The 22076-nt window shown below is 53.2% G+C and overlaps 1 protein-coding gene across 3 annotated transcripts in view; it reads left to right on the top strand.

Moving 5' to 3' along the window:
- IGSF9B (immunoglobulin superfamily member 9B) overlaps positions 1-12656 on the top strand; it is a 43477-nt gene extending 30821 nt beyond the window's left edge. Inside the window, exons 18-20 of one of the 3 annotated variants that reach the window (XM_047752554.1) lie at positions 470-2140; positions 9241-9362; positions 11950-12656. In XM_047752554.1, the coding sequence (XP_047608510.1) occupies positions 470-2140; positions 9241-9362; positions 11950-12290 (2134 nt within the window). In that variant the 3' untranslated portion in view covers positions 12291-12656. Of the gene's footprint in view, positions 1-469; positions 2141-3559; positions 3606-9240; positions 9363-11908 lie in introns of those variants that run through there. The other 2 variants (XM_047752556.1, XM_047752557.1) reach the window with 2 other exon arrangements.
- The last annotated feature ends 9420 nt before the right edge of the window (positions 12657-22076 follow it).

Genomic DNA, 22076 nt, shown 5'->3' with positions numbered 1-22076 from the left:
AATGGATCTGCATGGTCATTTTAAGTTGTCCACACGAACAGTGAGAGCAGTGGTGTAGATGGCTCCAAAGAGCAGATTGGTTGTTTCTCTTTGACTTTGGAATGTATTTCTTTGATTCCCCCTCACCCCATCCTAACAGATTTGTCTTCTCAATATGTTTTGCTCAAGTTATTATTAAAATGAGCTTGCATTTCTTGAGCAACCTGGGAATGAAGTTGCAGATGAGACTAGAGAGAGGTGGCAAACAATAGCAGCAGGCAGAATGAACGTAGGAATGTGGGCATCTGTTCAAAAAATGGACAGTCGACATCAGGGCAATTGAGCATTGGCCAGAGTATCTCACGCTGAAACGCGTAGCCCACCTCCTCACTGTCATCCTACCAGGCACTTGTGATTGTTTGCAGGGAGAACGGATAGAAATAGTGTCTCTGTGCTCCTCTCATGCCTCCTGCTTTCTCCCCATCCCCAGCTTGTCCTCTGGTAAGGTCAGCCCCGAGAGTATCCGCACACTCCGTGCCCCATCAGAGTCCTCCGATGACCAGGGCCAGCCGGCGGCCAAGAGGATGCTGAGCCCTATGCGTGAGAAGGAGCTGTCCTTGTACAAGAAGACCAAGAGGGCCATCAGCAGCAAGAAGTATAGTGTGGCCAAGGCGGAGGCTGAAGCGGAGGCCACCACACCCATTGAGCTCATTAGCAGGGGCCCCGATGGCCGCTTCGTGATGGATCCCTCCGAGATGGAGCCCTCTGCCAAGACCCGGCGCATAGAGGGCTTCCCCTTTGCCGAGGAGACTGACATGTACCCTGAGTTCCGCCAGTCAGACGAGGAGAATGAGGACCCACTGGTGCCCACATCTGTGGCCGCCCTCAAGTCCCAGCTGACTCCTCTGTCATCCAGCCAGGAGTCCTACCTGCCACCACCAGCATACAGCCCTCGGTTCCAGCCCCGTGGCCTAGAGGGCCCTGGCGGCCTGGAGGGCCGGCTCCAGGCCACCGGTCAAGCCAGGCCGCCGGCTCCCCGGCCCTTCCACCACAGCCAGTATTACGGGTACCTCAGCAGCAGCAGCCCTGGGGAGGTGGAGCCGCCCCCCTTCTACATGCCGGAGGTGGGCAGCCCCCTGAGCTCCGTCATGTCCTCCCCACCCCTGCACGCCGAGGGGCCTTTTGGCCACCCCACCATCCCTGAGGAGAACGGAGAGAATGCTTCCAACAGCACGCTGCCCTTGACTCAGACACCCACCGGCGGGCGCTCCCCAGAGCCCTGGGGTCGGCCAGAGTTCCCCTTTGGGGGACTGGAGACCCCGGCCATGATGTTCCCCCACCAGCTGCACCCTTGTGACGTGGCGGAGAGTCTGCAGCCCGCGGCCGGCCTGCCCCGAGGACTGCCGCCCGCCTCCCTTCAGGTGCCTGCCGCCTACCCGGGCATCCTGTCTTTGGAAGCACCCAAGGGCTGGGCTGGCAAGTCACCTGGCAGAGGCCCCGCCCCAGTGCCCACCACCGCCAAGTGGCAGGACAGGCCTGTGCAGCCTCTGGTGAGCCAAGGGCAGCTGAGACATACCAGCCAAGGCATGGGCATACCCGTGTTGCCTTACCCCGAGCCAGCCGAGCCGGGGGCGCACGGCGGCCCCAGCACGCTGGGCCTGGACACCCGGTGGTACGAGCCCCAGCCCCGGCCGCGGCCCAGTCCCCGGCAGGCCAGGCGCGCCGAGCCCAGTTTACATCAAGTGGTGCTACAGCCCTCCCGGCTCTCGCCTCTGACCCAAAGCCCCCTCAGCTCCCGCACCGGCTCCCCCGAGCTTGCCGCCCGGGCCCGGCCTCGTCCCGGCCTCTTGCAGCAGGCCGAGATGTCGGAGATCACCCTTCAGCCACCGGCCGCCGTCAGCTTCTCTCGCAAGTCCACGCCATCCACGGGCTCCCCGTCCCAGAGCAGCCGCAGCGGCAGCCCCAGCTACCGGCCCACCATGGGCTTCACCACTCTGGCCACAGGCTACCCCTCCCCTCCGCCGCCGCCGCCACCGCCGCCGCCGGGCCCTCCGGGGCCTGCGGACAACTTGGATGTGTTTGGACAGACGCCTTCCCCTCGAAGGATGGGGGAGGAGCTGCTCAGACCAGAGCCTCCCCCTCCACCGTTACCTACTTCAGGGTGAGTGTGAACTGGTCTCTCCTGCCCACTTTCCCCTGGTCATCCTCCTCCCCCTTCCTCCCTGCCCTTGTCCCTTCCATCCACTGAACGACAGGGCTTGTCTGGACATGCTACAGCATCCCTTCGGGAGAGGAGCGCTGGTCTTGGCATCGGCAGGGTGTGGTCATTGGGGTGGGGGTGCGGCTTACCTGCCCAGGTACCCTAGCCAGGAGCATGAGGGATCTTCTCCACCCAGCCCAGAGCTCCCAGGAGGCCCTGAGGGTGCTGGGGACGGCACCTGTGGACAAGTGTTGGGGTGTGGCATGTCCCAGTGAGTGGTCACGCAGTGCTTCTTGGAGTGGAGGGCCCACCACATCCCGGTGATCCTGGCTTTGGGTGGTTCCAGGGTTTTCCTAGAGACCTTGTATCCAGTCTCCTTTCCTTCCCTGGCCCCTCCTCCTTGCAAGCAGGTCCCTGGGGCCTGACTTCTCCGGATGACCAGGCTCCTGTCCCCACCCTCCAGTCCTTAGCAGTCTAGTGAGTGCCAGCCCAGCCCCTACCCCCACCCCCATGCTCCCCAGAAGCTGCGTCCTAGAGGCTGGGAGCAAAATCTCAGGTCTGCGAACCTGTGCCCGAGCCACATACCCCACCCCAACCTGTGTGCCTCGTAGGGAGCTGCAGACAGACAGACAGACAGACAAGCCCCTGCGATCAGCCAGCCTGAGGGAGCCCACTGTAAACTGTAGCAGCTGGTGTTCCAGGTACCAGTCAGCCTGGACACCTGCCTAAGTTCTTTCTCTCTGGTCTTTCTCCCCACCCTCCCCGCCTCCTCTTTCCCAAGTCTGTCCTTCTCTCTGTCTCTTTTCCTTCTCCATCTTCTTTGGGTTGGCCTGACTTGCTCAAAGAGCCTGCACCGTCTGTAGTCCCCCATCCCTCCTGCCCCTTCCCTGCCTCTCTCTGGTTCCGTCCTTTGGTCTCTTCTTGATGTGGCCGCCTGTGCAGGGGAGCAGAGTCCAGAGGAGGCTGGCCTGGTGGTAGGGAGGTGGTCGAGAGGAGGGAGCCTGGCGCCCTTCCCCTGCCCCCTCCCACCCTCTCTGGTACCTGGAAGCACAAGCCTCACCTCCCACCCCCACCGGCTCAGGTGGGAAGGAGGCTCGGGAGGTAGAGGAGAGCTGTAGCTGGGCCGCCAGGCGTGGAGCCGTGCGCTATCTGCAGGAGATGCTGGGGGCCGTGCCCTGTCGTCTGTGCTTTGTGCAGCCCTCATCTGCTTTGTCCCATTGTGCCGTCTGGGTCTCTGTCTCTCTCCTCTCCTGCCCCTCACCCCATTCTCTGGCCTCGCTTGTCGGTTCTCTGGTCCCCGTGCTCCTCCCCCCTCTGGGTGTGCGTGGGTGGTTTCCCCGCGCCCGTGTTGATAACTGCTTTGTTTCTGATTGATCTCAGCTATCTGGGCAGTGTTGTCGAGACAAGCCTCTCTTCAGCTCAATAGGTAAGGGAGCTCCGGCTGGGTGGGCGGGGGGCGGACAGGCGGACGGGCTTCGGCAGGGCCATCGCTTCCTCTACAGGGGAATCCAGACCATAGCCCCTCACCCTTCTGTGGGGCGGCAGCCCCCACTCCAATTCCCCGCGGCTTCTGGGTTCCCCACATCATGCTGCTGCCACAGCCCACCAGGCCATGCTCGGGCACCACCTAGCTGCAGCTTTCGAGCGCCCTCCCAGAGCCTCCCTGCAGTCTTCGCATTCAGACACCTCGCCATCCTGCTGCCCAGAGCTTCCCACAGAAGCCCTTGGGGCCCTGCATGCACCCTGAGGGGCCTAGAATGCCTACGAGCGCTTTGCATTTCTGCACCTTGGAGACCTGTCTGGGCAACATGGTGTCCAGGAGCACCCTTCTGCCCTGTTTCCTCAGCAGCCTTAGGGGTAGAGACCCCCTTCCTCTAATCCCAGGATGCAGATCTTCCCCGGGGTTGCCGGCCCTCACTGTCCTCCTGGGGTCTTACAGATAAATGGTCCACTTAGGAGCACGAGCGTGGGCTGTGGCCCTGCTCCTTTCCCCACCAGCCGGGCCTTCCTCAGGTCCCGTGAGGGCAGGGGCAGGGAGAGGTCACTGCTCCCTGAGCCTGCTCTGCAGCCAGTTCTCGGTGGCTGCAGGACCGAGAGGGTACCTAGACCAAAGGCTCCTGTTGCCCTCAAGGTCTTGGAGCTCCCTTGGAGGAGAGGACAGAAGGAAGCTGAATTGGCAAGAGGCTGGTCAAGCACTGCTTTCCTTCCTCTGCTTTCCACGTAGGCCACCCCTCTTCCAGGTGGAGTCTCAGGACCTTGACAGCACAGGGATTTCAAGTCTCGAGAGAGGCTTTGTGGTCACCTGAGGCTCGCTCACTCTCACCGTAACTGAGACGCTTCTTTTTGCTGTGGATACCACTCCCCTCTTCTGGGAACAGAAAAGTGCAGGCACCAGGCCCTCCGATGGGAGCAGGACCTCCTCTGGGTGCTTCTGGCTTCCCAGGTTGAAGCCTCTGCATTCCTTCCCCACCTGGAAACACCAGGGGGTCTAATGTCCTAACTCAGGACTGTCAGTCTCCTCCAGTTATAAGAATGGCCTTCCCTAAAAAGGATGGCTGTACCATTTCTTCATGACCGGCAGTCATGCAAGTGTTAGCAGCAGAGACCCCGAGGTTGTGTGAGGCCGGCTGGGTGCCTTGCTGCGGCCATGAGCTCCTGGAGACCAGGAAGCATGTGGTTATGAGCGCCTGTTCTCAGGGCTCCTGGGGTCAGCTGCCTGCAGTGAGTGGACTGCCGTCCTGCTCTCCTCCCTGCCCCCCAGTTGTGGCACCTCTGCTGCCCCCAGAGGAGTGATGGCTCCAGGGCCTTCTCTCAAGTCCACCCGTGAAAAGTGCCTGGGCCTGTTTTTGTTTGAGACCCCCTTCCTGGTGTTCCCACTTGTCAGGCCCTCGCCAGGCCCGGGGGCTGAATATCCTCTCACTGCTGTGGCAAACCCAGAATCCAGGGGCATGACATGGGAGCACTGTTTCTGTCGGCCCGGCCAGCACCCCGGCCTCAGGGAGTCAGGTCCTCCGCAGCCCTGGAGTTAGGCCTCGCCGTGCTGGCTGCTGGGGCCCTTGCAGGTGCCAGGCTCCCCCAGACGCTGCCCTCATGCTGCGCCTGTGCACGTGTCCCCACTCAAGTCTTGTTGGAGGTGTGACTCGTCTTGTCTACGTGCGTTCTTGCTCTGTTCTTGTTTCCTTCACTTTCTCCTGCTCCTCCTCTTCCCTCTCCCCCTTTTCCTCCCTCTCCTCCCTGCTCCCTTCTCAGGATGGGCCGTCGTGGGTGGTACTGCGTGGACCTGTCCCTTTTGTAGCCGATCTTCTCAGCTCCCTGTCTGATACCAGTAGTGGCCCTGTCCTCACATCCCCTCTAATCCCGTTTCCTGTTCATACCAACCTTGGCCTCCACTGGGCAGGTGGGTTGAGAGCGTGCTGCAGCCCCTTTTACTGGGTGAACCCCGGCAAGGAAGTCTCCTGAGTTCTGAGGACACATGCTTGGTCTACCAGAGAAGGGCCGTCTGTGGGCGCTGATCTCCAGACTCTGGCTGTCTGTGCTGTGATAGATGATCTGTGTACTCTGGCCTGGCTACACCGTGGATGTGAGTGGGTTTCCTCGGTCCCTACCCTTAGTCCTGTCGTCAGGACAAGCAGAGCGCACTCAGGAGAGGAGAGAGTGCTCTTTAGTCACAGCTCTATCGCTGGGCATGGTGGCAGCTGGTTGTTAACGGTCAGCTCTTGGGGCAGGAATGTCCAGAGGATTCTGACCATCCTGTCCTGTGGGTTTGTCTTTTTGAACCTGGTTGTGTCTTTCCTCCACTGCGTTGGGTGAACAGAGATAAGCAGCTAAGGCCTCTGGGGCTAGATGGTTGTGACGTGGGTTTTGTATGAATTTTATGATGAATGAGATAGAGAAAAATGTTCAGGCTAATTCCAGGTCATTTTTGGTAGGTCTTGATTGCAAAGAAAGACCTGTGGGACAGAGAACTGGGATCCATGGGGGAACATGGCCCAGAGAAGCCCTGGCTTTGAGGCCTTCACCTTCCAGTAGTGCTCGTACTTTCTGGGGAAGGGGCTCACAGCTGCTGCATTCTGTGTTCTGGAAGAATGGAGGCTGACTGGAATGAGAACTCTGGCCACCACTCCCTCCCTGGAGGGCAGCCCACTGGTCAGCATGGGCTACCTGCCGCCTTTGTTCCAGGGGGAGGATGGAGCTGCTTTGCCCAGCCTCCTACTAAGAGTCATCAGCACCAAATGTCCTTTATCTGAAAGTCCCCAGATTGGCTTTGCCTTAATAAGGGGACACAGTCCCCCTTCCTAGAGAAGGGAGTTCAGTTTGACTCCAGTCTGCTGGAACCCACTTCATGTCACTTTTCTGCAAAATTAACTGAAAAGAAAGACCCATGTTGCCCCTCCCCATCACCATCCGTTCTTCCAGACGTTTGCAGAGTGTCCCAGTGCCTTCAGGAGCCTTCTTCTATCACATGCCCGTGTCTGAGCACCGAGCCAAACGTGAAAACAGGTGGATGGCAGGTGTCCTGGAGGGGCTGGAGCTTGGCAGCCTCGCGAGGGAAAACTGGCTTAGCCCCTTGTTAGATTGTTGCTGTCTAGGACTCACTGCCTGAGGACATCACTTCCGCCAGCTTCCTCCATCCCTGGTCTGTCTTCTCTGGCTCTGCCACTGAAGCAGAGCGTGTCAGTGACTGACAAAGAGTGCTTCCAGGGCAGGCCGGCTGCTCAGGTGAATGTGGAAGCAGTGTTTTCCTCCTCCAAGGCTTCGGTATCTGTTTTCATTAGGAGGAAGGTGGACAAGCAGCTTACCTGATGTTGAGAGTCCTGGCTCTGTCACACGACAACTGGATTACTAGGCAAATGGCCTAACCTCACTAACTTCAGTTTCTCCATCTGAAAAATGGGGTCCTTATAGTATTTGCCTCTTTGGGTTGTTGTGAGGAGTAAAGAAAATAACTGCAGAGAACATAGGTCAATGCCTGGCATGGTAAGTGGTAAACAGCTGCTACATGATAAAAACAATAGTAGCAATAATATGTTGATTATAATAATATCGTCTCTGGACATTTCAGCTGGCTTGGGGAACCCTGAGGAATTTTCAGGGGCACCCTGTACCAGTTTCTCACATGCCCAGTGGGTCACCCTGAGTTGTGCTGTTTAAGCTGGTCCCTGGGCCCACTTGCTTGTCATACACCTCCTCAGACTGTCCATCACTCACTTGTACTGTCTTTTGGAAAAGGCTGGCCAGGACCGGGAGGCAGAATAGCGGGAGTGGATTCATGTCTTTGATTTTCCTTTTAGGCAGCACGAAGACGCCCTAATCTGGGATGACGAAGGGTGCTCCATTGTGCCTTAGCCATCTCCATCCTTTGGTCTGCCTTCCAGATTTCCTTCCAGCTGCTGCTGTGTAGGGTCTCTGTGGGTGGACTGTGGAGTCTGTGAAAGTAGAAGCAATGGGAGTGGGGGGTATGTTGGTCTCAGGGCTGGAAGGCCTGGCCTTTCCTGGTGAATTGGACTACTCTCTGGAGGCTGTGTGCGTATGTGGGTGGGTCCTTCGCTCTCTGCTGCCAGGGGGCTGTTGAAAATCAAGATGCTGTCTCTGACTTGACTTAGGAGGAGCTTCTCCATCCTTTAGCTACTAAAGGGTGATGGAAGGATGGCATCCATCACAGAAGGTGCAGGTTGCTTCACTGTCAGTGAATGCAAGAAACCGCAGGAACCAGAGGCTTATCTACAATTATTCTGTATGTTTTCCTGTCTGATGTTGGGGCGATGCAGCTGTAGTCTCCCCTCTTTTTTCTTTACCTCACATGGCTTGCTCACCCATGGGGACTTCTCTTCCCTCACAGGTTTGGCTGTGCTACTTTCAGTCAGGACTTAACCAGTACTGTGATGGAGACAGAAGAGGGAAGTGTGGGGGATTGAGGGTGTGTGACTCTCCTGCCCACATGGTCCTAGAGTGTCCCGGCTTCCCCAGTAGCATGCTAATGCCAGCACAGGCAGGAAAGAAAGAGTGATCCATTTCTCTCTTACCCCCTATTATTCCTTAGGCTCCAAGTTTGGCTTACTTTGAGAGGAAATGGCATTGATAACACGTCGTCTAGATTTTCTTTTTTTTAATGACGCTTGAACAGTTCTCTCCCATAAGCACAGGTTGTCACTGACAGTCAATCCTCTCAGCTCTTTGGGCCCCTTTGTCACGTGGGCCACACAGGCTACAGTTCAGTTGTTGCTTTGTCCTAACATGCGGTTGCTCTGTCAGGCAAATGGCTACATCCACTCCACAGGCGGAGCAGAGGCACCGATGTCGGTGGTCTCATCTCCCAACAGCCTTGGTTTCTCTGTCCAATCTTAAAATTGGAGACCCACAGCTGGATACTTGCTGCAGATGTCAAGGGCTTTGCAAGCTGTCCGCCTGGCCATTGCAACCACTATATTCCATCCCTTCCATTCTACCACGACTGGTGAGGTCTGAGCCTGGTCTGCTGCTGAAAATGTCATTAGATGACAGCTATTTGTTGCTATTAGCTGCCGGGGTTCTGCCTGAATCTTGGAGATGGAGGGGAAGAGCCTGTGAAGTTCCATCTCACTGGGCACTGGGTTCCCATCTGACCTGGCCGTGTCTCTCCTGGAGGAGGACAGTCAGTGGGGTCAAGTTTGCTCTCCCCCCATTTAATCTGCCTCTTTACTTTCCATCAAGGCCTTGCTTGTGATGCTTTCCACGAACTTCAGACATGGAAGCTGCTTCCTCCTGTGACCTTCCTTGCCCCAGCTTGAGTGTCCTGTGATGGGACTGCCATTAATGCCTATCTCCCCCATTCCTAGGTCCTCTGCTGGCTCTGCAGATTGGTGTCCACCTGAGGCAGGCCTTCCGCTGCTGGCGCTGTGTGCTGGGTTTCTCTCTTCCAGGAGCAGAAGGGAGGCAGGTGTTGAGGAGTGGCTGTGGGTACCTGGGCCTCGGCAGAGCTGCGCTCTGTCTCCTCCTGGTCAGCTACTGGCTTTCTTCCAGCTCCTCTTCAAAAGGTCCCTCTTTTGGGAGCTGACTCGTGCCTCTCCAATTGTCCCTTCCAGGACACATCCACCTGCACCTGGGAATGCTGCTGTACCTGAGAGGCTGGAGGCTCTGAAATACCAACGGATAAAGAAGCCCAAAAAGTCATCCAAGGGCTCCTCGAAATCAAAGAAACGATCCGGTAAATGTTGAGATGCGCCGGCCCCTCTCCCCCACTTTGACCGCCACCGTGGGCTTGTCTGCCTCAGGATCCCAGTCCTGGGTTCTCTGGAGTCAACTCTTCCAGCTTATCCTGGTCTTTGCTTCTCTAATGCTAACTGTCAAGTAGTATGCAAATATAATTTTCATATCAAAAGTGAGCAAAAAAAGGTTAAAATCTCTGATTGTCTTCCCAATTCTGTTTCATCCCACCTGGAAACCAGCCTTCTTGGGGGCATGTGTGTTTAGAACCCTTCTGTGCATATGCCCTTAGACCATATATAGTATTGTTTTAATGTACTTTGTTTAATACTATAAACAGCATTTTTTCCCCATTCTGCCGTATGCCTTAGAAATATCCCTGTCTCCTTACATACTTCCTTTCTATCATTTCAGGTCTCTAGTTGGACATGGGAATACTGGGGTCCTGCTCAGGGTTAAGGGGACACTGTGGCATGGACTTGGTGTCTGCAGGCTGGCCAGACTTTTGTCCCTGAGTCAGAGTGTAACTGCCTTATAGAAAGGAGACTTCTACTGAGATGTGTGCTGTGTGTCCAGCCGTGATAAGTAACTTCTAAGATAGTGCAAAACTAATCCAGTCCTTTTTCAGACTGAGATAGCTCCTTAATATTTATCATGCACCCTCTTTTTACGGTGCTTTTAGGAGTTCTGTGTCAGGCTGTCCAAGAAGGCCACTGCACAGCTTTCTGGCTGGTCTTCCCCGTCTTCTAAAGAGCAGCTTTCTGTAGAGGCTGGTTATGGAAGAGTGCTATCCAGAGGCCCCTTGAATCTCTGGGAGACAATGAGCACTTAGTTTACACTTAACCTTAGGGTGGTGGTGTTATCCTATTCGTTTATAGTTGGGAACACTGAGGTGGAGAAAAAAAAAATGGATTTTTTAGGTTCTGGGTGAGAAATCGGAGCCCAAAGTTGAATTTTCAACCCATTTAAGCTCATTTCAGTTTAAGACCCTCTGTCTACCTACCACCTTCCTGCATATCTGTTAGCTGTCCATTATCTTTTTTTTTTTTTTTTGCAAAGAGTCCTATTGTTCTGTCCACAGGGGCCCTGTTCCCTGTCCTGTGCCCACAGTTCCCAAATGCCTGTCTTTACCCAGATCTCCTCTATGAGCACAAGTCTCATATTTCCAGGTATCTGCTGAATATGCACTTGGATGTTTTAGAAGCCTCTGCAATGTCCTCAGAAGAGTTACTGATCTTCTCTCTGTATCTTCTTCTCCTTGGTTCTGCCCCAGTTTCATAAACAGCACTGCTACCAGCCCCATCACTCAGGCTACTTTAGCCTCCATTCTTCTCTTGCTTTCACATCCTGATCCAGTCCATTTGATAAGGTCTGTTGGCTCAGCTTTTAAACACACAGCCTGAATCTGACCATGTTTTTCTGTCTCAAATGCGGAGACTAAATTCTGAGTCATTCCCATTTCCCACCTTGACCAGAGCAGCAGCCTTCTGTTTGGTCCTCTGGCCTCCATCCTGGCCCCCGCAGCATATTCTACACACAGTGACCTGAGTGATCTTTAGAAAATGTAGTAACATCTTCTTGCTTTCACAGGAGTGTGTGCACACACACTTCTGACTAAAACCTTCCAGAAGCTTCTCCCTGCAACCAGAACAGATTTCTGTTGCCCTTCCTGCCTCACTGACTCTACTCACTCTGTGTTACCCTCCTTTGGTCTCCGGCATGTGTCACGTTTGCTTTTAGCCCAAGGCTTTCACATTGGGAACACTCTCCCTGGGGTCTGTGGAAGCTCATAATTTGAGACTGGCATCAAAGTGGAGAGCAGAAGCAGTGCCTCGGTCATCTTCTGTCTCATGATCCTCTTTTATCTTTCTTGGTAGTTCTTGCAGTACCTGAAAATTTTGTATCTGTAGTCTTTACAGTCTGTCTCTTCTTCCCCATCCCCACGCTGATGTATAATCTTCTAGAAAGCAAGGGCATTACCTCTGTTTCCCCAGAAGGACCGTGAAGCAGAGGGGTGGCCCTGGCCATTCAGGGAGGGCCAGAGCTGACTCTCATGTGGATGAATAAAATCCTGTGTGACATCCATCACTGCTTAAGGAGAGAGTGGTGGGGGGGAAGTGTGCCCAACCTCAGTACCCAGAATGATGCTTGGCATCCAGGAAGCACTAAAAGAGATGCATGGATATTTCTTCATTAGAAAAAAAAGAAACATTAGATAAAAGATACTAGATAAATATCCTGAATATTAACAAGATGAAAAAGAGCTGTTGCTTGACTAGATATGTGACTCTGCAGGAAGCTCAGCCACACCCATCCTGCTTTCTGGACTCTCGTTAGAATAGCACTTGGGGCGGCCCTAGGTGTGGGTCCTTCATGGCTTCTCTGCTGCACTTTCTGCTCCCATCTCCTGGGAAGTCTGGTGATGCCAGCATGTGGTTCTAGAGACCAGAAACCAGGCCCTGCGGAGGACAGGTGAGTGGGCGAGGCTACCTTCTCCCTTTCACTGCTCTCTTCTCTTTTCCTGTGTGTACACCTGTTCCTTCCCAGACGGTTCTGCCTCCCAGGCTCAGCACCTTCCAAACTCTCAGGTCCTGTGGCCCGACGAAGCTGTCTGCCTCCGGAGGAAGAAGAGACATTCCCGGCCCGACCCCTTTGCCCGCCTCTCAGATTTGTGCCACCGCCAGTTGCCGGAAGACCAGACGGCGATTCTCAGCAGTGTGGAGCACGACGACCCTGGCCACGCCACTCTGCTGTGACGCTACCACTTAAATGTGCCCCGAGTGAGGATGCTGGCCAAGGGGCAAGGGCGGGAGATGTGGGGCGATGGGTGTGTGGGGCTTTGTCCTCCCCTGCTGGTGGAGGGGTGGCCTGGCTGTTGGTTTCCAGGGCTACTCAGACCCTGGTTCTGCTTGTTCTCCCTCTGGCCTGAGTGGGCGTCTCCTCTGCATCCTGGTCTACTGGCTTTGTGTCCGGGACAGAGGGCTGGGGGCAGACTGGCTGCTGTGGGTAGAGCTCGGGAAGTGAACTGGGTATGGGGGAGATCTTCGCCCCCTACTCCCCTCTTCACTAGATTGATTTTTCCCACCTCCTCAAGTATCTCTGGAGTAAAGAAGAAGAAGCAGTGGCCTTTTACTGCTTCGGTTTCAGTTTCTCAAGTCCTGGAAGAGGGCTGGACTTCCCATCGTCTTCCAGACACTACATATATATATATAGATATAGATGCAAATGCATATGCGTGTAGTTTGTGGGTTTCTCTATGTGTACATACGTACGTGGAGGCAAAGTGCCGTTTCCTTCTGTGGTCTACAGGTGAGGGAGGGAGAGGGAGGTGGGCATGTGGGCTTTGTGAGCACAGCTGGTGAGAGCAGGCTAGGGACCTGGTGTCTGTCTCGGGTATAGTTTCTACGGAAACAGGATTCATGCCTTCTTAGCCGAATTCCCCGTTTGTCTCTACCTTCTTCCATCCAGAGCAGAAGTGGGAGCTTGCCATGGTCCTGCTGCCTGCTTTGGGAGCTCCACAGTGAGGTACCACAGAACTCAACACAGCTTTTCTTTATGTCTTGGTCTTGGATGAAGAAGGGTGGCCAGCTAATGGCCAGACGGGCATCTTTCTTCCTTTCATGATTTGTAGATGTAGAAGCTGCTTAGCAGCAGGGCCAGGAGGTAGCCCAGTGCCCAGACTCAAGCTCATCATTAGCCTCTGTGGTCCAGCCAGGCCAGGAGCCCTGTGGCCGAGGGCCTACCGCCCCAGAGCCATCTGTGCTGAGCACCCGGCGCCGCGGCTCTATTTATATCCTGGCCTGGCTCTGCACCCTCTAGCGCTGTTGCAAAGCCCTGATTGGATCCCTCCTTTCCTTTTGTGGGAGCTAATTCCCCAGATTGATTAATTGCCACATGCGAGAAGCCCGCCCGCTCCTTTCCCGGCTCCCTGCGTGCTGCCTGTCAACTCTTCTTTGTCCCCTGTGGACCCAACCTCCTACAGGATGGGATCAGATGAAGCTGGGGTGGGGGGGCAAATTCTGGGTTCTGGGGGTGTTCTGGGGCTCCCTTCCCCCAGTTTTGTTTATGTGGAACTGGCTGAGGCCTGGGACTGAAGGTGGAAGGTGGGGGGGGAGCTGGGCTCTCTCCTTTCTCTGCTGAATTCTTGTCCTAACTCCAATTCTTAGCACCCAAAAGCTCCTGTGAGCTAATCTTACAGCAACTAAAGATTTATCTCTCTCTTCCAGTAAGGCAATGGTGCTGCCCACAACAGGGCAGGAGGCCTGAGTATGGATGGGGTGCGTCTAGCCTCTTTTCCTCTTGTGCAGGAGCCTGCCCTTTTGGCTGCTGAAAATCAAGATAGCTCTCAGTTTCCTCCAAGTACTTCTTTCTTGGTGCTGCTGTCTTGGTGGGTTTGGGGACATCCCCTGTCCCCATTAACCTGCTTGGATGTTGGCCTGGTTGAAGCACTGGAGGCTTCTGTGGGTCTCGGCCAGTGACCCCAGTGAGGTGGTCCGAGAGTAGGGAGCACCTCCTTAGGGATGTCCTCTGCCATGCAGACCCTGCCTGGTGCTTCCTTCTCTCGCCCAGTGAGTGGGGACCAATTCTACCCTTGGGGCTCTGCCTCACAAGTCACACCACCACAGTTCCTTTCCTGATGTGACACATTGTAGAGAGAGAAGTGGTAGGGGCAGTGTTTGTGGCCTCACCTTGTCTGCTGCCCAGAGCCCTGGATGGAACCTGCACCTCTGGCCAGTGCACTTCGCTGGGCACCAATTCCCAAGTCTAAGCCACCCTGGGCGGCAGCTCCAGTGAAGAAGTGACTCTTCTTTTCTGAGGCAGCACTACCTCTGCTGCCATGCCCAGCAGGTGACTCATAGGCACCTCTCTTCGGGCCCATGGGGTTGTGGCCTTTGTCTACTCTTAGTCGTTGTTTCTCGAGCAGAGCAGTTCCTAGTGGACTGTACATGGGAGCCAGGGCTGTGCGTCTACAAGGTGAAAGGCCACCCTTTCTGAGCCTCATGCTGGGACTTAGGCCCTGAGGTTACAAAAGAAGGCAAGACAGAGGTGAGTGGCTCTGCTTCTTTAGGATGTCATCCAAGGCTGGACGTGCTTTCTGGAGACCTGCCCGTGCGCCATCTCCAGTGGTAACAAAGGTGCTGACTCCTTCCTTCCTCTGGCTGTGCCCCGTAGCTCAGCATGTAGCTGGGCTTTTTGCAGGTCACTGGGTAGCAGCTGTGCTGGGTGACCACAGGGTTGGGAAAGGACACAAGGCTGACCTGTCTCTGAACAGCCTTGGACTCATTTCTCCTCCCAAGAGAACTTTCTTCTTGTGACAGTGTGCATGGAGGCCAGAAGCGTTTCTGAACCGCGGGGCGCTCGCTCAGTCCTTCCTTCAGAGACTGCTCTGGAAATGGGCAGCAGACAGTCCCCTTTGCCCATGTGATAGAGGTAGGGATGTCACAGGCACACACTGAAGTGCTGGGTGTGTGCACGAGTGTGGGGTGTGGTTGTGAATGTGTGCACAGTGGCAGTGCAGCCATTTCTAGGGACCACAGAGACCTTTGCACTCTGCTCTTAAATAACTGCAGTGATGATGCTGAAGCTTCCTCTCACTTTCATGCTCAGCGAGCGGGAGAACAGGTGTCTTCCAAATTGGCCCTTGTGTGACCTGGTACCCCTGAGGTATAGTCACATGGCCCTTCATCCTGCATCTTGCCTGGGCACTGCAGCTGTTTCAGTGTAGGTGACTTGAAGACCAGGGAAAGGGTAAAGTGATTCCAGAAGGGGCCAAGGCTGCAGTTGTTTGGGGAGAAAGTGAGCAATAAGGAGAAGGTGGGTCCTGTTTCTCGATTTGCTGGCTGACCAGGTACCCTGACCAGCCTGTGGTGGTGGACTCAGTCCCTGAGCTCCCGGCCTGTCTCTCTCAGCTTTCCTCAGAGACGTGGGTCTGAGAAGCCCTTCCGAGAAGGGCTCCATGGGAAGGATGCTTCGTTTCACAGGGTGTGTAGGATCTGCGTGCTCTTTGAAGAGGGGGCCTGTGTCCCATGATTGTGCTCGTGGATGGGTCTCAACCAGGGGTGGGTTCCAGTGAGTCACCATCAATGTTTTTCAATGCTTTCTGTCTTTGTTTTTGACTTAGGATTTAAAATATTTGGGACTGAACTGATTTCGGCTGTTTTCCTGTGCCCTTTTCATGCAGAGGAAGACCAGTAGGATTCTGATATGGAATTTCTCACTAAGGCTTTTTTTGTTGTTGTTGTTTTCTTTCAAGGTTGACAAAATAGCTTCAGGGAGGAAACAGATGTCACAGAGCATCAGAGTGACTTTGTCACTTCCTAGGACTAGAATCCAGGGCCAAGGTGTGCATGGCTGGAGCTGTTTCTTCCATGTCTGTTAGAAAAAGCCTTTTAGGGGATTGGGGTGGGCTAGGGGAAAGAACTGTACATAAAGTACATTTTATTGTTATATAGAGAAACACAGGGAAAGAAAAGCTAATGGTTAATCTTGGGCTTGCTTTGCTTGCATGTGACAGAGCTTTGGGGGGGCATCACAGGGATTGCTGGGGGCAGCAGGAAGACAGAGGTGGGAAAGTGCCTGGGGGCTCCCAGAGTGTGTCCTGGCTCCCTCTGGGAAGCAGGCATCCTTGGTCCAACTCTGCCTTTCTATCTTCTTCCAAAATAAAGGCTAGAGGCTGGAGGCTCAGAGCCCCATGGGCTGCCTTGCTGCTTTGAGGTGGGAGGTCAGGAGTGTCTGTGTCCAGGTCTACATTAAATAAGGTAATTGACCTTATTACCTTATTTAGGAAAGGGGGTTGGAGAGTTGAGGTGTGGAGAGGCAGTTAGCTTCTTTGCCATGTTTCTGTAAGGCTGGAAGGGGAGGAGACTGCTAGGTTGGCCCTGGGGTAGGTAGCGGGGATGCTGGGATGTGACAGTAAGGCCAAAGCCAGGGACATCGAGCCTCACCTTTTCCTCTGGTCATGTGGTAACACAGTGCACAGGGTGCAGTGTGCAATCTGGGAAGAGAAAGGAGAGACTACCCTGGGGTGGGGTGGGCTGGGAGGGCAAGCAGTGAGAAGCACCAGGGGGCAGGTGTGTGTGGGGGTGATACAATCACTGAAAGAAGTCTCTGGGGGTGGGTCTTGGCACGTAGACCTGGACTGGATCCTGAAGGGATCTTGAGTCTTAGCTGGACCTTCTCACTCCCTCTAGAATCAGCCTATGGCACTGAGTGACCAAACCAAGCCAGGGTGTGTTCTTTGTGATGTCTGTCTCTGGGGGATCCTCTGGCCCAAAGCAGGGAGACTTGCCTTCAGGTTTCCACTCTACCAGCAGTTCTATGTCAGTGGAGAAAAAAGATCTGATCTCATGAATTCATGTCTGTTCTCCTAAGCAGAAGGGCAGGCGGCCTCTTCTTCCTGTCCGTGATCTGAAACTGATCCTGAGACACTGTTGCTGGGGGTAAAGAGAAGGTACTAGGGCTTGGCTACTCCTGTCCTGCTGAGGACCAGACTACTTCAGACCACAAACTACACAGTGGCTCTGTGCCTACAGCTTTTGTGCTCATCTTCTCTTACTTTGTGAGGTTAAAGTCACCAGCTTGGAGGACACAGAAGGGTGAACAGTTTCACCCTGAAATCAGCCATTTCTCTGTCCTCTGTGTTGTCTCCAAATCTGCCTCCTTTCAGATCAAGAGGCAGAATTAACAATCTCTTCTTTAGAAGGAGTTGATAAACCAAGGATCAAAGCCCAGATTGGACTTCAGCCCTGACTAGCAGTGAATCCACACTGGCCCAATGCTCTATTCAGGGCCCCCCATCTGTGCTTTCAAATAAGTCTTTCATGAGCAAATACAATATCCCCACCAGTTGTTCTGTGTGTTGGGTTACTAAGAGGGTAGAAGTGTTTTCATGACCTCGTTTTAAGCTAGAGTCTCAATAGGTTGAGTTGGATCCAAAGACACTCCCATACACCCAGGGTTTCTGTGTGGGATGAGGAAAAGTGAAGCATAAGTGCAAACATCATTACTGGCCACCCATACCTTCTAGACTAGCCAGAGCGTCTTGACTGTGAAATACCGGTAGAACTGCAACCATGAATGAAATCACTTGGATGGTCTCTTCTGTGGTGGATCCGTAGAAGTAGTTAGTTCTGAAGAAGGCTGATGAAAAGGAGACGCTTTGATCACTGGCTCAGAGAGCTAGATTGAGGGGTTACAAGTGGTACAAGTTCTCAGTTCTTGTCCCTGGTTCCTTGCCACCTGTCTTTCCCACCCCACTAGAGGGTGGCATGGACGGCTTTTGGGTCTTGAAGAAATGTGCTCCACCCATCCCTCTCCCCTCCTTGGCACTGGATTCTTTGGATTTATTTTAGGAGACAGGCTATGCTCTCCTTTCTGTCCCATATACACATCAGTTATCTCTCTTTCCTTCCTTATCCTACTGCTTCATGGCTCCAGGGATCTTGACCTTGTGCATGGTTTATGATGGAGAGTGGTTGGGTGGGGAGGGGAATCTGGAAGGGGCTTGGGCTGAGGAGAGAGGGGTTGCATTTTCAGCCTTAGAAACACTGCGAGCTTGCTTCTGGATGATGTGTGGGGTTTTCACATACATAGAAGGAAGGGGCAAATGCCAACCCTCCTCGTATTGGTAATGAGGGCTTAGAGGCTTTTGCTTCCTCCTGGCTTAAGGCATTTGAGAGATCTTGTTTCTGGCATGGAGAATAGACCTCCTCGTGATCATCTTGCAGTCTGTGGAAGGGAAATTATCAATCACTCTCAATGAATATTTCTATTGCCTACTGCAAACCATTAGGGGTCTGTCATGAGCAGACAGTGTCCTGGCTTGGACAAAGAAGTGGGACTGTCTCACCTGTCCCTCTGTGGTCACCAGGCTATCTCCCTGGTCTCCAGCCCTAGCTAGCTGTCTAGCCCATTTTCCTCTCCTGGGCTTAGGAAGAAAGTGTGTGTGTCTATGCCAGTGAACATGCCTATGGTATGTGACGTCTGCATGGTGTGTGTGTATGGTGTGTATGTGGTGTGTATGGTATGGTGTGTTTGTGGTAAGGTGTGTTTGTGGTGTGCTATGTGTATGTGTGGTAGGTTTGTGGCATGTATTTGAGTATGTGTGTGTATAAGAGGTTTGTAGGGACACACTAATTTGCCTGAGTAGCCTCAGGCCTAGGAGACCCTCTTCAGTCAACTCTTTCTTTGCGAGGCAACTCCTGTTTTGGTAGGACGGTGAAATTAGTAATGTACCATCTTTAGCGTATTTTTTATGGAGACTGTACATAGAATTATATACATATATATATATAATTTGTTCTATTTTAAGGAGAGAGGGGAACTTATGTTAGGGGGTGGGTGGGGTACAGGGCTCCGATGCAATAGTCGAGGTTGGGAGGCTTCAGGTAAGTGGGATGTCTGGGGAGTGGGAGATGGGAGGGGAGGAGACTAAAGCCGGGTAAGAAGAGTGGGGAATCGTGCCCTTGGCACACATATATAAATAGAAAACCTATATAAAGTCTATCTATCTAGCTTGACTATATATCTATATATCTATATGAAGTCATAGTTTGCTTTATTTTTGTACCTGTGCTTAGAGATGTTTGGAGCAGGACCACCTGGGGTGGCCTGGGAATCTAGCTTATGCCTTGATGCCCCTTCCTACCCCATCCTTCCTCCATGCCTCATCTTTTGAGTTGCTTGGGTCTTTCTGATGGAAATGTGTATATATGAAAATTTTAAAAAGTAACAAACAATCCTCTTGCAGAAAGGACAAATGAGCCAAGGGTTGTGGGTGCTACTGGATCTGATAGCCCTGGAGAGCCAGGATTCATGGCATCTCTTGTCACTGGGAGGGGACACCATGGCTTGAAAGCTTTGGCACACGTGCTTCGTATAGTGAGTGTGGAGAGCTAAATACTCTGAGTCCGTCCTAGTACTGCTGGGGTGGTGCCCAGGCCCTTGGAAGGGCTCTGGCTTGGCATCACTGAAAGGAAAGTTTACCTGGGGGCTGACAGCAGCACCTGTCCTGGCTGGCAACACCCTGACTGGAGCACCCCTGAGGGGTGTGGCATCTCAGGAGAATTTTGTGAGGCTGACTGCATGGACTCAGTCTTGAAAAACAACTTGGTCATTTTTGCTGCAGATTCTTGGAACCAGTGTGGATGTGATATCTGGTATAATCATATCATAGATGCTTTTTCCAGTTATTATTTTAATTGGAAAGTAGGTGGCATTGGAATGGTCCAATCCTGGGATACTGGGTGGAGGAGGAGGAGTGAGAGGAGAACTCAAGGTGTGATGAGGACCATGGGGCCGGTGGAACTCCTTCTGGTACCTGGCCTGGGACATCTAGAGCTCAACAGTGTGTTGGAAGGGCTTGACCCAGAGCTGGAGATTCTGGGGAGTAGGTGCTCACTTGCATTTGAGCAGGAAACCTTGTGTGCCCTGAAGAATACCTCTCTGAGAACTTAAGACCTCACATATGCTGCAAGGACCATGTACCTTGTGGCCTCAACAATCGCCTCTGGGTGCTAGCTCTTTCTCTGACTTGCTAAGAGCTCAGAGTGATGTGTCTGAAGCTGGCGCAGGGCCAAATAGTGCAGGCAGCCAGGAGAGACTTGTGGCTGCAATCTCTCTGTCTGCATCCTGCTGGTCAACTAAAAAAAGGCAACACTAACCCCTCCTTCCCAACCAGAGTGTCATGCTGGCCGAGAGCTTTTGGATACCTCAGCTATAGGAGGGCTTTTTACAGTTTGGGGTATTATGCACAAAGTAGGTGGGGGCGGAGCTTAAGTTTGACTCCTGACCCTTCTGTGGGGACAGTCATTGAGTCCCTGGCATACCTGCTCGAGACAGTTCCCATTTCCCAAGGATACTGAAGGAAAATGGGCTCTGTCCATGCATTACTGGGAGAGCTCCAACACTGGGTCCAACTGGCCATGTGTCTATCCTTGGCAGGTGACTCCTCTTTCCTATGGTCTTCTCAGGAGGCCGAAGGAGCATACAGCCAGAAGATTCTTATATGATTTTTCAGAGAGGTTGATCAAGAGGAAAAGCAGCATATTCAATAGCCCTTCCTAGCTTGCCGCCTCTTCCAAACTGCCAAAGCCTCCACACCGAGAGGGCTTTCCATTACCATTATTTTGGCTCTTAGAGTGACCCTCTCTCTCCACAGACCCTGTCCCATTTGTGGTACCATACAAACTGCAGAATAAATCACCTTAGCATCATAGGGCCCTCATAGGGTCGTACTCCTCCTAGGTCTGGGGTTACTCTAAAACTCTGCTTCTTTCCACATGAAACCCCAGGCTTGGTCTTTAGCATCAAGTTATACAAGAGCAAGAGTCACTGACCCATGCATCCCCATCCCATCCTTCAACCTCCAACTGGACTCTTCATTTATGGGAAGAAAAGTGAACAAGGGGCATAGCTCCTATCTTGAAATTCTGGAGTCTAGAGGGGATGTAATGTTTATCTCTACCCTGTCCATGATCCTGGTTCTTAGCCCCAGAAGGACGGTGAAAGGGTAGACACTGGCACGAAAGGACAGACAGCCCAGCCAAGAATTTCAGTTTCTCTGAAGAGCCAGCCTTTTGCAGACAAAAATGCATTGAGATCTGATTATATGTGGGGTAAGCACAACTTCCTACCTTTGAACTTCTCAGTTAATGGGATAGGTTGGTGGGACGGGTGCTCTGATTAGGTCTTAGAGGCCCGTAGCTACTATCAGGAACAGGAGCTGTCCCATGTGTTTGTGCCACACTCCTCGTCCCCAGTGTGGTGGAAGGGATGTTGACTTTTAGTGCTTTCCCCTTTTGGTAGGTGGGGGTGGTGGGGTCTATAGAGTTGTTTCAGTTTTGCTACCTCTGCTCTATGGAACAAGAGTTTGGAGTAGACAGATTCACTGCGAGCTGCTCACCCAAGGATCAATGTGGGCCATAACATTTCCCATTGGTCATCAAGCAGTAACTTGGGAAAGAGGGGTCTGTCCATTGCTCTTTGGCCCTTCCACTCCTCTTTGATGTAGGTGTTCATGTTGACTCATTCTGGGCAACATCAGAGCAGGAGGTGGGAGAACAGGAGAACCCACATAGCACACTCCCTGCCCCTAAGGGACTGGCCCTGATACTGGCACATGGGAATCTCTTCTGTGCTGCTGTGCCAGGGCTTAGAGAGGGGATGCTCTGTGCAGTGGTCTTGATCGCTGGGACTTTAGACTCATTCGCTGGTTTAGGGAAGAATAGCAGCTTAAAGCTCCACTTGCCAAGCCACATACATCGATCTTAAAAGGTCTAAATGCCTCATTCAGATTTCCTTTCTGAATTACCATCTGTGGGGCCAGAGATAGAGGGTGCAGATGGGTGTGCTTTCACCAGTTGCTCCTTCTTTTCTGCAGCCACTGACCTGGAGGGAGTCCATCAGCTTCATGTCAGTGCCACCCAGTTCCGCTTGTCTCCAACTTTTTCTCTTCTACCGGAGAGACTTTATCACCCTGGGTATAATTCTTCCATCTCACATCTTGGAAGCAATGTGTATGGATTTTTTTTCCCATTTCACCCAGTGGTCTGTAGACATACAGAGGGTGGGCTGGGAGGGGTCTGATGCCACTTCCCAAGGCCCCATTGGCTCCGTACCTCTGGATGCCTAGCAGCCTCTTGGATTAGCTCTTTTCTGAGGGATCTGGGTATGACCCTCAGTTTGGTTGTGGGAGTTCTTGCTCTCATGGCAAACT

The sequence above is a fragment of the Phacochoerus africanus genome, chromosome 11, assembly GCF_016906955.1.
Source record: "Phacochoerus africanus isolate WHEZ1 chromosome 11, ROS_Pafr_v1, whole genome shotgun sequence".
Classification (NCBI taxonomy): domain Eukaryota; kingdom Metazoa; phylum Chordata; class Mammalia; order Artiodactyla; family Suidae; genus Phacochoerus; species Phacochoerus africanus.
The sequence above is the reverse complement of the archived record's forward strand: the minus strand, read 5'-3'. Positions and strand labels throughout refer to the sequence as shown.